General features: G+C 47.9%; 1 protein-coding gene across 13 annotated transcripts in view; it reads left to right on the top strand.

Annotated features, from left to right (window-relative positions):
- The window catches only part of ANKRD16 (ankyrin repeat domain 16), a 29,589-nt gene extending 18,732 nt beyond the window's left edge, over positions 1-10,857 (top strand). For 9 of the 13 annotated variants that reach the window (XR_012417424.1, XR_012417421.1, XR_012417426.1 and 6 more), the window contains one exon: positions 1,531-1,723. Coding sequence is in view for 1 of the 13 variants with exons in the window: in XM_045399513.3 (XP_045255448.2) it covers positions 1,531-1,578 (48 nt within the window). In the remaining 12 variants the exon portion in view is untranslated. Of the gene's footprint in view, positions 1-1,530; positions 1,724-10,365 lie in introns of those variants that run through there. The other 4 variants (XR_012417422.1, XR_012417427.1, XR_012417417.1 and 1 more) reach the window with 1 other exon arrangement.
- Positions 10,858-12,963: the final 2,106 nt, after the last annotated feature.

Genomic DNA, 12,963 nt, shown 5'->3' with positions numbered 1-12,963 from the left:
GCCCACATGGGTGCCTCATTGAATGCCAGTATCTTGGAGGGTGGGGGATTTGTGGAGCACGTTCAATGGATAATAATGTAGACTTATATTTGGCAGTTTTTACACTTTTTAAAATTATACTCTTTCAGTTGGAAAGAGTGATGTGATTTTTTGTTTGTTTGTTTTGTTTTTGAGACAGAGTCTAGCTATGTTGCCCAGGCTGGAGTGCAGTGGTGCGATCTCGGCTCACAGCAACCTCCACCTCCCGGGTTCAAGCGATTCTCCTGCCTCAGCCTCCTGAGTAGCTGGGATTACAGGCACGCGCCTCCACACCCGGCTAATTTTTCTATTTTTAGTAGAGACGGGGTTTCTCCATGTTGCTCAGGCTGGTCTCGAACTCCCGACCTCAGGTGATCCACCCACCTTGGCCTCCCAAAGTGCTAGGATTACAGGTGTGAGCCACCACGCCCGGCCACGTGACGTGATTTTTATCAAGAATGAAACGAGATGGGAGTGAGGGCTGGCCACTGCCAATCCTGGTAATGACAGGGACTTGATTGGCCTGTGTGATTAACCTACCCTGCGGCATTCGCAGAACCTGCCTCCCTCCACCGTGCTGAAAACGTGATTGACTTGATACTGAGGACAGGCCTGGGCGCTCCTGGGAAAGCACGGGGAGTGGATGCATTTATGAGCCCATGCCCTGTGCAGCTTCTGGCCTGAGCACAGCAACAGGAGGGGCCTGCAGGCATTTTGACCAACATGACACCTCTCCTGGCTTCACCATAAGTGAACCAGGTCTCTTGTTCCCTCTTCCTACTCTGGAAGGCCCAACGCATCCTCAAGGGGAGTGACACCATGGGGGTATTTGAAACAACATTTTAAAAATAGCAATGGCTGGGCACCGTGGCTCACCCCTGTAATCCCAACACTTTGGGAGGCCAAGGCAGGCGGATCACTTGAGGTCAGGAGTTTGAGACCAGCCTGGGCAACATGGTGAGACCCTGCCTCTACAAAAAATACAAAAAATTAGCTGGGCGTGGTGTGCCTGTAGTCCCAGCTACTAAGGAAGCTGAGGTGGGAGAATTGCTTGAGCCCAGGAGGTCAAGACTGCAGTGAGCTATGATTGCACTACTGTATTCCAGCCTGGGTGACAGAGCAAAACCCTGTTTCAAAAAAAAAAAAAAGCAGTAGGGAGGGAATGAGGGCTGGCTGGTGCCCAGGTAGAGTCGCAGGGAGGAGAGGCCCAGAGCCAAAGCTTACCTCACTGTGTGGGTGCACTGGGGGCCTCTGCAAAGCTGATCTCACCGCATGGGTGCACTGGGGGCCTCTGTGAAGGGGTCAGTGAGGAGCTGGACAAAGAGCAGGTTTGAGAGAGAATGGGAAGGCAGGACCTGGAGCTGGAAAATGAAGCAGTGGAGAGGGATGTGGATCGATGTTTTTTGTTTCTTTTTTTAATGGAGCAGATTTTTTTTTAATGTTTTTTTAATGTTTCTTTTTTTAATGTTTTTTTAATGTTTCTTTTAATGTTTCTTTTTTTAATGTTTACAGATTGCTGAGAAAATGGTCCAACAGACAGGAAGTGAGGAGGAGGAATGAGTCTAATGTCCCTATGAAGCATCTAGAGTCTTGTTAAAATGCAGATTCCTTCAAATGTAGGAATCCTGAAAAAAAGAAAAATGCAGATTCTCAGAGGGAGAGAGTCCAGGGGTGTGGGGGCCAGTCAATAAAACTATCTACTGGATACCATGTTGTCTGAGTGATGCGATCCTTACTGCAGACCTCAGCATCACATGATATACACAGGCAACAAACCTGCACATGTATCCCCTATATTTAAAATAAAAGTTGAAATTAGAAACTTTTAAAGATGCAGATTCCCACCCACCCACCCCTCCGCCCCGGCAACCCCCAGCTGCTTCCAGCTAGTTCCCAGGGGCGGCCATGGCTGCTGCATTGAATAGCTTCTTGTGCACAAGGGCAAATATTCGTGTTTGCCCTGCCAGTTCCTCTCCAGCCTCAAGAGGGAAAGCCAAGCAGAAGGGCGCTGAGCAGGAGCTGAGGTACTTGGTGCTGGGAGACACCGAGCTGTCTTCTAGGTGCTTGGACTCTTCAGTGAAATAGGAACGCAGGTGATTGACCGAGAGTGAGGACACAGTATAAGAGGTCTGAGGAGTTAGCGAAGGATGTGAAATAGTCCGTTAGGGAAGCAAAGGTCTGGGCAGTGCTTCTCAGGCCCCCACCTTGCTGGAGACAGGTGGCTGGGCAGCCCCAGAGGGTTGGGCCTGTAGGTCCAGGGTGGAGTCTAGGAATTTGCATTTCTTTTGTTCTTTTCCTTTTTGTGATGGTTTTACTGAGGTATAATTGGTACACAAAGCTGCACATCCTTGATATGTACAGTTAATTCAGACATATTTGTGCACCTAGGAAACTATCACCACAGCCAAGGCAGTAAACACATCCCTCACCTCCAAAAACAGGATATCCAATCTTTTGGCTCCCCTGGGGCACATTGGAAGAAAAATAATTGTCTTGGGCCACACATAAACTACACTATCACTAAGGATAGCTGATGAGCTTTAAAAAAAAGAAAAGCGCAAAAAATCTCAATGTTTTAAGAAAGTTTACAAATTTGGGTTGGGCCGCATTCAAAGCCACCTGGGCCACAAGTTGTACAAACTTGTCCAAAAGTTTCTTCTCACCCCTTCACTTTTTTTGTCTTTTTGTGGTATTGTGTCTGGAATTTATTCCTTCTGGTGGGTTCTTGGTCTTGCTGACTTCAAGAATGAAGCCACAGATCTCACAGTGTTACAGTCTTAAAGATGGCATGTCCAGAGTTGTACATTCCTCCTGGTGGGTTCGTGGTCTTGCTGACTTCAGGAATGAAGCCGCAGACCCTCGCGGTGAGTGTTACAGCTCTTAAAGGTGGCGTGGACCCAAAGAATGAGCAGCAGCAAGATTTATTATGACGAGTGAAAGAACAAAGCTTCCACAGCATGGAAGGGGACCAGAGTGGGTTGCTGCTGCTGTCTGGGGGTGGCCAGCTTTTATTTTTCCCTTATTTGTCCCCGCCCACATCCTGCTGATTGGTTCATTTTACAGAGTGCTGATAGGTGCGTTTATAAGCCTTTAGCTAGACACAAAGCGCTGATTGGTGCATTTTTAGATTGCTGATTGGTGCATTTACAATCCATCAGCTAGACACACAGCATTGATTGGTGCATTTTTTACAGAGTGCTGATTGGTGCATTTACAATCCTTTAGCTAGACAAAAAACTTCTCTTTCTAGAGTCCCCACTTGACCCAGGAAGTCCAGCTGGCGTCACCTCTCAATCCGCCCTCTGAACAGGACACCCCAGCTGCTGTTGGAAATTGGGCAATGACCACTCTAGCTACTTCCTGTTGGATAGGGGTGACAAAGGGGCCCTGCAGTTGTAGTGTCCTCCAAAGGGGATCCCTTTAGGCCAGACAAAGGGCCAGCGGGTTGGTCCAGGGGTCCTCAGTAGAAGTTGTTAGTTGAGCTCATTTGGGGTTCCATTTGTAAGACCATCTGTAGCTTGATGGCCTCAATCCTAGAGGAAATAAATTTGACAAGGAGGTTAAAAATACAGTGCCTGGGCCGGGCGCGGTGGCTCAAGCCTGTAATGCCAGCACTTTGGGAGGCCGAGGCGGGTGGATCACGAGGTCAGGAGATCGAGACTATCCTGGCTAACATGGTGAAACCCCGTCTCTACTAAAAATACAAAAAAAAAAACTAGCCGGGCGTGGTGGCGGGCGCCTGTAGTCTCAGCTACTTGGGAGGCTGAGGCGGGAGAATGGCGTGAACCTGGGAGGCAGAGCTTGCAGTGAGCCGAGATCACGCCACTGCACTCCAGCCTGGGAGACACAGCGAGACTCCGTCTCAAAAAAAAAAAAAAAAAAAAATACAGTGCCTGAAGGTGAGTAATAGCAAGCTGGCTCCCCTAGAAAGGGGAGAAGTCATGTCACCCAACTCCAGAGGTTGGTATAAGAGTTTGAAAGGCATTGTCTGATTTCAGAAGCCTTTTCCTGTAAACACCAGGCGGCATCTCGTACTGTCCCTGACTGGTTAGTGTAAAAGCAACACTCTTCCCCTAAGAAGGTGCAGAGTCCTCCTTTCTCAGCAGTGAGGAGGTCTAGGCCTCAGTGGTTTTGGAGAGTCACTGTCGCCAAAGAGTCTATTTGGGATTGTAGTTACTATTCTTACTGGATAGATTTTATTATTTCTTGCAAACTGGGAAATCCTGTGAAAGTGTGTGGTAGTAGGATAATGAAGTAGATAAATCTGCTATTCTGGTTCCTGTAGCAGTGGCCATTCCTAACCCTATAAGTAAGGGTATTAGTTGTATGGCTCTGAGCTGAAGGAGTTGAGCTTGGAGGGGCATTGATAGGGTCTGATTTCCATAAGATTAGAAGTTAGGATAATACTTCTTACACTGTTAACTTTTAGCAAACTTTCCTTTTGTTGAAAAACTTATAAGTTTGGGATTTTAATTTTTCTTTGCTATTAATAAAACCTCGTTCAGTCCATAGTAACTTAGAATTGGTATAGATGGCTCCTTCCTGATTCTGTAAGTACTTTAAAGTTTGGCTGAGTGCAAACAGCTCCCACTTTTGAGCAGAGTAATTATTAGGCAATTTTCCTAACTGCTTCTACAAGAGTTTCCTTATCACTTACTGAATACCCGTTGTGTCTTTTTTCCTTAATCTCTGGGGAGGAACCACAGGGGAGGAACCATCTATCATCCTGTCCTGAAGGGAGTTCCTCCTAGGTCCGGTTGGACCTTTGTATGGTAATTAGTTAAGATTTAGATCCCTTGTGAGGAAACCTGCTGGGTTAATGATTTTTGATAGGAAGGCAATGGGTTGTCAGTGGCCTCAGTGCTTTCAGGCTACGCCCTTGCTTACACTGAAAACAAGGTGGTATTGGAGTGTTGTAGGGTAACAGAGAAGACCTTCAATTATCAATTATAGGTTTTAAATTTACCCTGGCTTTTAAAGGAATAGAGGACACTGTTTTTTCTTTACTACTTCCATCTCTCTTTCCTTCTCTTTGACTTCTTTGTCTCCCTCTCTCCTTCTGACTCCCTCTTTGTCTGTCTCTTCCTCTCTTTCTTGACTTTCTTTCTCTCTCTCTCTCTGACTCTTCTTTTTCTGTCTCTTCCTCTCTCTCCTCTCTTTGACTTTCTGCCTCTCTGTCGCTTCCTCTCTCTGTCTCCCTTTTTGACTCCTTCTTTGTCTCTGTCTCTTCCTCCCTCTCTCTCTCTGTCTCTTTCTCTCTTTCCTTTCTGCTGGTCTTTCCCTGCCTCTTCCAGCCGCTTATGCTGCTGTTCTCCCCTCTCCTTCCCCTTTTTGATGGCTTCGGCAGCGTAAGACCGCCACCTCCTTGGGTTTTTGCACTGCATGCAGTAACTCCGTGATTTCCTTGTGGTATTTAATGGGGGCTCCCCAGAGGTTAGGAACCCCCTTTCTTTCCATATTGCAGCATGGGCATGTAGGATTAGATAAGCATACTTGCTCTCTGTATACACATTTATTCTTTTTCACTTTCCCAGTTCTAAGGCTCGGGTAAGTGCCACCAGATCTGCTAACTGGGCGCTGCACCCTGGGGGAAGTGGCTTACTTTCAAGTAAGGTTACATCATTAACTATGGCATAACCTGCCCTTCGTATCCCATTCTCCACAAATGAACTTTCATCGGTATATAGGTTAAGGTCAGGATTAACTAAGGGGACTTCTAAGAGATCCTCCCAGGTGGCATAAGTCTGGACTATAATTTGTTGGCAGTCATGCTCGATTGGTTCCCTATCCTCTGGGAGAAAAGTGGCAGGGTTGAGGGCCACACACATACGTATTTGAAGCACTGGTCCCTCAAGGAGTAGTGCCTGGTATCTAAGTAGGTGGTTGTCTGATAGCCATAAACTTCCTTTGGCACCTGGTATGCCATTACATCATGAGTGGTGCAGACAGTGAGATCCTTTCCTTGTATTATTTTGATAGCCACTGACACTAAGATGGCCACCGCCGCAACTACCGGTAAACAGTGAGGCCAGCCTTTTGCTATTACATCAATTTCCTTACTTAGGTATGCCACTGGTTGTGGGGTTGTCCCACGAGTCTGAGTAAGGACCCCAAGAGCTATTCCTGCTCTCTCAGTGATGTATAAAGAGAAGTGTTGTCCTGTGGGGAGGCTTAAGGCTGGAGCTTGAGTTTGTTCCTTCCAATGCCCAGACTTCAGGGTTGATTTCCTCCTCAAGCAGGGGACAACAAATAGGTAACTTGTCCCCCATATTCATGTAGATAATAGCTTCAGCTTTGGCTAATATATCCCTCTCTAATAAGGGTATGGGACTTTCAGGCATAGCAAGAAAATCATGTGAAAAGAGCAAAGTCTCCCAATTACAACTGAGGAGGTGGGAGAAATACCTGGTTATAGGCCGTCCCAAGATTCCTTGGATGGTAACAGACCTTGAGGACAGCTGTCCGGGACAGGAGATTAACACTGAGAAAGCCACGCCAGTGGCCAGGAGGAAGTCGATTTCCTGGCCCTCAAAATGTACCCTGGGCTCAGTGAGAGTGATGACATGAGCTGGCGCTTGCCCCGGGCACTCTCAGTCCTGTTGTTGGATCATCTGGTTGAGGGCTTCTGGCCCGGAGAACCTTTGTCCTCTGGGGCAGTGCACCTTCCGGTGATTGCCTCAGCATAGTGGACATGGGCGAGGGGGCAGCTTGTTTCTTGTTGGACAATCTTTTTTAAGGTGTCCTTGCAAGCCACACTGGTAACGAGCCCTACCAGGTGATGGCCTGCTCCATTTTCTGTCCTCTCTGAACCACGAAGGTTTATTTGTCTAAGGGCCATGACTAAGGCTGCAGCCTTTCTCTGATCTCGCTTTTCCTTTTCGGCCTGTTCCTCTCGGTCCCTATTATAGAACATCAAGGTTGCCAGGTTTAATAAAATGCCTCCAGATTTTGTTCAGGGCCCCGGGCTCGCTTTTGGAGCTTTCTCCTGATATCTGTGGCTGACTGGATAATAAACTTATCTTTTAGGATCAATTGACCCTCGAGTGAGTCGGGTGACAGGGGAGTATATTTTCTTTTTTTTTTTTTGAGACGGAGTCTCACTCTGCTGCCCAGGCTAGAGTGCAGTGGCCGGATCTCAGCTCACTGCAAGCTCCGCCTCCCGGGTTTACGCCATTCTCCTGCCTCAGCCTCCCGAGTAGCTGGGACTACAGGCGCCCGCCACGTCGCCCGGCTAGTTTTTTGTATTTTTTTAGTAGAGACGGGGTTTCACCGTGTTAGCCAGGATGGTCTCGATCTCCCGACCTCGTGATCCGCCCGTCTCGGCCTCCCAAAGTGCTGGGATTACAGGCTTGAGCCACCGCGCCCGGCCCGGGGAGTATATTTTCTTAAGGCCTCCCTTAGTCGCTCGAGGAAGGCAGAAGGATTTTCTTCCTTTCCCTGAGTTATGGTGGACATCATCAAATAATTCATAGGCTTTTTCCTAATTCTCCTTAGTCCTTCTAGAACACAGATCAGCAGATGTTTATGACTCCAGTCCCCATGATCTGAGTCGAGGTCCCAGTGGGGATCCATACTGGGGACGGCTTGCTGACCAGTAGGGAATTTGTCCCTTTCTTCAGCTGTCATTCTGTCATTTACTTGACTAAGATACTGAAACTAGGCCGCATAAAACTTAGAAACTAGGCCTCATAAAAAAGAACTTAAAAAAATTAACACCTGGTGGCTCTGGATAGGGTCCCACCCTGCCTCAATAGGGTCCCACCCTGATAGGGTCCCACCCTGCCAATTCCGGGAAACAACCTCATGGGATCCCACCCTGCCAATTCCGGGGGTCCCACCCTGCCTCGAAGTTCCCGGAATCAACAACTCCAGAAAAAAAAAACCTCATAAGGTCCTGCTCTAACCAATTAGCATAAGACACCTTGCTCAGGCCATAGCTAGACCCAATCATTTTGCACCTTAAGCTTTGTTTGAATTTCGCGCCATAAGCTGTGTTTGAACTTGTGTTTGCCTATATAAACAGCCTGTAACAAGCAGTCGGGGTCCCAGGGCCAACTTAGAGCTTGGGACCCTAGCGCGCTAGTAATAAATAACTCTCTGCTGTGAATCTCGTGTCGGTGATCCTTCGCGGCGACCCCTGCCCAGGAAGGAATCGACAGTTCGGTTCCAACAATACCAGGTATCTCCAAACTCTCGGGCTGCAGCCAAAGCCGCATTCTTTTCATTAAAGGCCAGGGTTTGATCTAATGACATCTCTCTAAGTGAGATTGAAGGTTTGCCCTAGACACTGTAAGACATCTATGTACCTATCGGGATCATCTGAAAACTTCCCCAGGTCTACCTTGATCTGCTTTAAATCAGAGAGGGAGAAGGGGACATGTACCTGGGTTGGGCCAAATTCCCCTCCCACTACAGCTTGAAGGGGACATAACCGATAGTGGGGGTGGGGGAGGTTGTGGTCCCTTGGAGATTTCTTTGCTTGTTTCCTTCTGGGCGGGCGAGATTAGAGGAGGCTTATCATTAATAGGGGAGCTATAGGGAAGCTAGGATATGGAGGTCAGCTGAGAGGTCCTCTTGTGGGATGTAAATTGCAAGCTTTGCATAGTTGTGGATTCTCCTTCGATGAAAAGAAAACTTGGACATAAGTATTTCACTCCATCTGCCGTCCCTCTTACAGAAAAGGTCAAGCTGCAGGATAGTATTGTAATTCATACTTCCCTCAGGTGGCCATTTTTCACCATCAGAGAGAGAATACTGGGGCCAGGCTGTAGTGCAGAAAAAAATGAGCTGCCTCTTTTTCAGGGTTTGTGGGTCAAATTGGTCCCAGTGTAGGATGCATTTCAAGGGTGAGCCTGTTGATGCCTGAGTGTTTCCCATTGGGGTCACCAAAATGTGTCCAGAATTTATTCCTTCTGGTGTGTTCTTGGTCTCGCTGACTTCAAGAATGAAGCCGCGGACCTCGCGGTGAGTGTTACAGTCTTAAAGATGGCGCATCTAGAGTTCGTTCCTCCCAGTGGGTTCGTGGTCTTGCTGACTTCAGGAAGCCACAGACCCTCACCACGAGTGTTACAGCTCTTAAAGTTGGCACAGACCCAAAGAGTGAGCAGCAGCAAGATTTATTATGAAAAGCGAAAGAACAAAGCTTCCACAGCGTGGGAGGGGACCCGAGTGGGTTGCTGCTGCTGGCTGGGGGTGACCAGCTTTTATTCTCTTATTTGTCCCCACCCACGTCCTGCAGATTGGTCCATTTTACAGAGTGCTGATTGGTGCGTTTACAATCCTTTAGACACAAAGCACTGATGGGTGCTTTTTTTTTTTTTTTTTTTTTTGAGACGGAGTCTCGCTCTGTCGCCCAGGCTGGAGTGCAGTGGCGGGATCTCAGCTCACTGCAAGCTCCGCCTCCCGGGTTTACGCCATTCTCCGGCCTCAGCCTCCCGAGTAGCTGGGACTACAGGCGCCGGCCACCTCGCCCGTCTAGTTTTTTTTGTATTTTTTTAGTAGAGACGGGGTTTCACCGCTTTAGCCAGGATGGTCTCGATCTCCTGACCTCGTGATCCGCCCGTCTCGGCCTCCCAGAGTGCTGGGATTACAGGCTTGAGCCACCGCGCCCGGCAACATTTTTACAGAGTTCTGATTGGTGCATTTACAATCCTTTAGCTAGACAGAAAAGTTCTCCAAGTCCCCACTGGACCCAGGAAGTCCAGCTGGCTTCACCTCTCAGTATGAACCTTTAATATGAGCTCTGCCTTCTAACTTTGTGAGCGCACAGCACAGTAACATTCACTGCAGGCCTCGTGCTGCCCACCCATCTGGAGGACTGATTCTTCTGGCACAGGGGAAACGATCTGAATTGAGGGCAGCTCCCCTTTCCCTCTCCTATGGGATCTGCTTGTCTCCCAAGTTCCCAGGTAATGCTGGTGTGGACACTGCATTGGGGAGGCCTCGTGTTGAAAGCCCATGGAGTCAGGGACATGGCAGTATCACCGGCTGTATGGGGCAGCTGAGGGTCCACGGTCCCTCAGCTGCTCCGGGACAGTAGGTGGAAAGTCAGAATTCACTAAGATGGGGACTTTTCCAGGCAAACAAAGCAGAAGGGTCGTTTAGCACAGTGTCTGGTACGGGGGAAATGCCCAAAACAAACAGCTTGTTACTATCTAGCGCCAGCCTCACCTTCCCTCCTGCCTTCCAACCGCGCATGGGACCCTCCCTCTCTGACTGTGCAGCATGTAGAGCCAGGGCCTGTGGCCAGCAGCCCTGAGTCCAGCTGTGGGGACTTGCGCTAGCTGCTTGCCCTCTCTGAGCTTCAGTTTCATCTGTAAACTAAGATGATAATAACTTTCTTCACAGAGTTGCCGGGAGCCTGAGCACCTTTTGCTTTTCGGCTCAGAGAAGGCAAAGTGCAACTTGCTTCAGTCATCCTGAACCTGAGTTCAACCGACTGCTGCCGCCTATGACCCCAGTGAGATCCAAGTCGTATATCTGAGGTGTGTCAGTGGCGAAGTCGGTGCCACATCTGCACTGGCCCCCAAGGTCAGCTCCCTAGGTCTGTCTCCAAAAATGGTTGCTGATGACATCACCAACCATTGACTGGAAGAGTCTGAGGATGACAGTGAAACTGACCAGCCACAACAGACAGGCCCAGACTGAGGTGGTGCCTTCTGCCTCTGCCCTGATCGTCACAACCTTCGGGAACCACCAACAGACAGAAAGAAACACAAAAACATGAAACACAGTGGAAGCACCACTTTTGAGGAGATTGTCAACATTGCCCAACAGATGCAGCACCAGTCTTTAGCCAGAGAACTCTCTGGAACCATTAAAGAATTCCTGGGGGCTGGGCGCGGTGGCTCATGCCTGTAATCCCAGCACTTTGGGAGGCTGAGGCGAGAGGATCGAGAGAGATCGAGACCGTCCTGGCTAACACGGTGAAACCCCATCTCTACTAAAAATACAAAAAAATTACCTGGGCGTGGTGGCGGGTGCGGGTAATCCCAGCTACTCGGGAGGCTGAGGCAGGAGAATGGCGTGAACCCCAGAGGCGGAGCTTGTAGTGAGCGGAGATCGCGCCACTGCACTCCAGCCTGGGTGACAGAGCGAGACTCCCTCTCAAAAAAAAAAAAAAAAAAAAAAAAAAAGAATTCCTGGTCATGGACTGCCCAGTCTGTGAGCTGCAATGTTCATGGTATCACAGATGATACCAACAGTGAAGCAGTGGTTAAAGAGTGAAAAGGAAAATATTTTCACAAAGGGTTATCTGATAACCAAAAAAATAAATAAATAAAAAAGACATTGCATCTAAGCCACTTAGCACCGTGTCTGGCATGTAATAAATAATAAATGTCAATGATTCTCAAAGAACCCAGGAGTAGAAAAAGCATTTAATAAAAATTAGCTCTTGGCATAATCTCTTCATCCTCGCCCAGCAGAGCCTCAGACGTCTTCCAGATTCACAAAAATTAATTTCTCCACCCCTGTTCCTGCTTTGCACTTTGTAGCAATTACCACATGGTTTGTCTAATGTTAGAACTATTTATATAAGTGGTAGTCAAGGCCACTGAGTCATGCATCCCTGGAGGTCAGTTACTATTTATTTTTTTGAGACAGAGTGGCTCTGTCGCCCAGGCTGGAGTGCAGTGGTACAATCTCGGCTCAGTGCAACCTCCACCCCCTGGGTTCAAGTGATTCTTCTGCCTCAGCCTTCCAAGTAGCTGGAATTATAGGCTCCCACCACCGCGCTCTGCTGATTTTTGTATTTTTAGTAGAGACTGGGTTTTGCCATGTTGACCAGGTGGGTCTCAAACTCGTGACCTCAGGTGATCCACTTGTCTCGGCCTCCCAAAGTGCTGGGATTACAGGTGTGAGCCACTGCACCCAGCCTGAGTCAGTTACTATATCTTACCTTACAAACCCCAGAAGGCTGCACACAGCTCCTGCACGTGGTACACCTTCAAGGAATTACCCATGGATTTGAATAAGGTTATATATGATGTAACACTCATGTGCTTTATTTCATTTTTAGTGAGTTTATATTCTAAAATATTTACTCCTGGTGAAAAATAATTCAGACAGTACAAATAAAGATTATTCCAAATAGGATCATATAATACTCTTGCAACTTTTTAAACTGAGTGCATTGTTTCTCATTAGTTCTTTTTGTTTTGTTATTTTCATGTTCTCATTAGTTCTTAACAATCTACCTCATTCTTTTTAACTTTGCATAATGTTGCATTCTTTCTGACATTCCATCTTTCAGATGTGCCACAATCTTTCTAAGCTGTTCCCTGGTTCTGGACATTGTAGGACATTCTAGGGTTTTTTAAGTTATTATAAAGAGCAGTGGCATGGATACATCTTTGTGTCCTTCTGGGAATGACTGAAAGATAGATTCCTAGAAGCGGATCAGAGGATCTGTCCCTTTTTTTAGGTTGCCAACTGTATCAGTTACAGTTCAGTTAGCAGCGACTAGCATTCACTGCAGCCAGCTTATGCAGGAGGAGATTTGTTACAGGGTCCTGATGGTGCACAGAATTGTCAGGAAGGCTGGAAAACAAATCTCGTTGAACTTTCAGGGACGGTATCAAGGGCTGTACTTCAGACCTGGGCCTCAAAAAGAAGTTCCTTTTCAATCAGGAAAATCTTTGCCAGTCTAGGAAGCTGCTGCCTCCGCTTCCAACTCCAGAAGCTTGCTGTCTTCATCTGCTGCAGTCGAGAGGCCAAAATGATCAGAACGCTGCACAGAAAATCATTTGCAGCCATTGTTAGTGGAAGCAGAAATACGGCTTTCGCTTCTGCCTTCCGAAACTCAAGCAATTAGCAGAATCCAAGTCACATCTCAAAATCCGAACCTACGGGAGCCCGGGGCATGTAGCTGGTAACTTCCCTGTGTCTGCAGTGTGGGGCTCACATGCCCAGGAGGCTGGGATGGGTCTCGAGCGCCACAGACAT

Source organism: Macaca fascicularis, chromosome 9 (assembly GCF_037993035.2).
Source record: "Macaca fascicularis isolate 582-1 chromosome 9, T2T-MFA8v1.1".
In the NCBI taxonomy this organism is placed as follows: Eukaryota; Metazoa; Chordata; class Mammalia; order Primates; family Cercopithecidae; genus Macaca; species Macaca fascicularis.
This window is presented reverse-complemented; position numbering and strand designations above follow the sequence as displayed.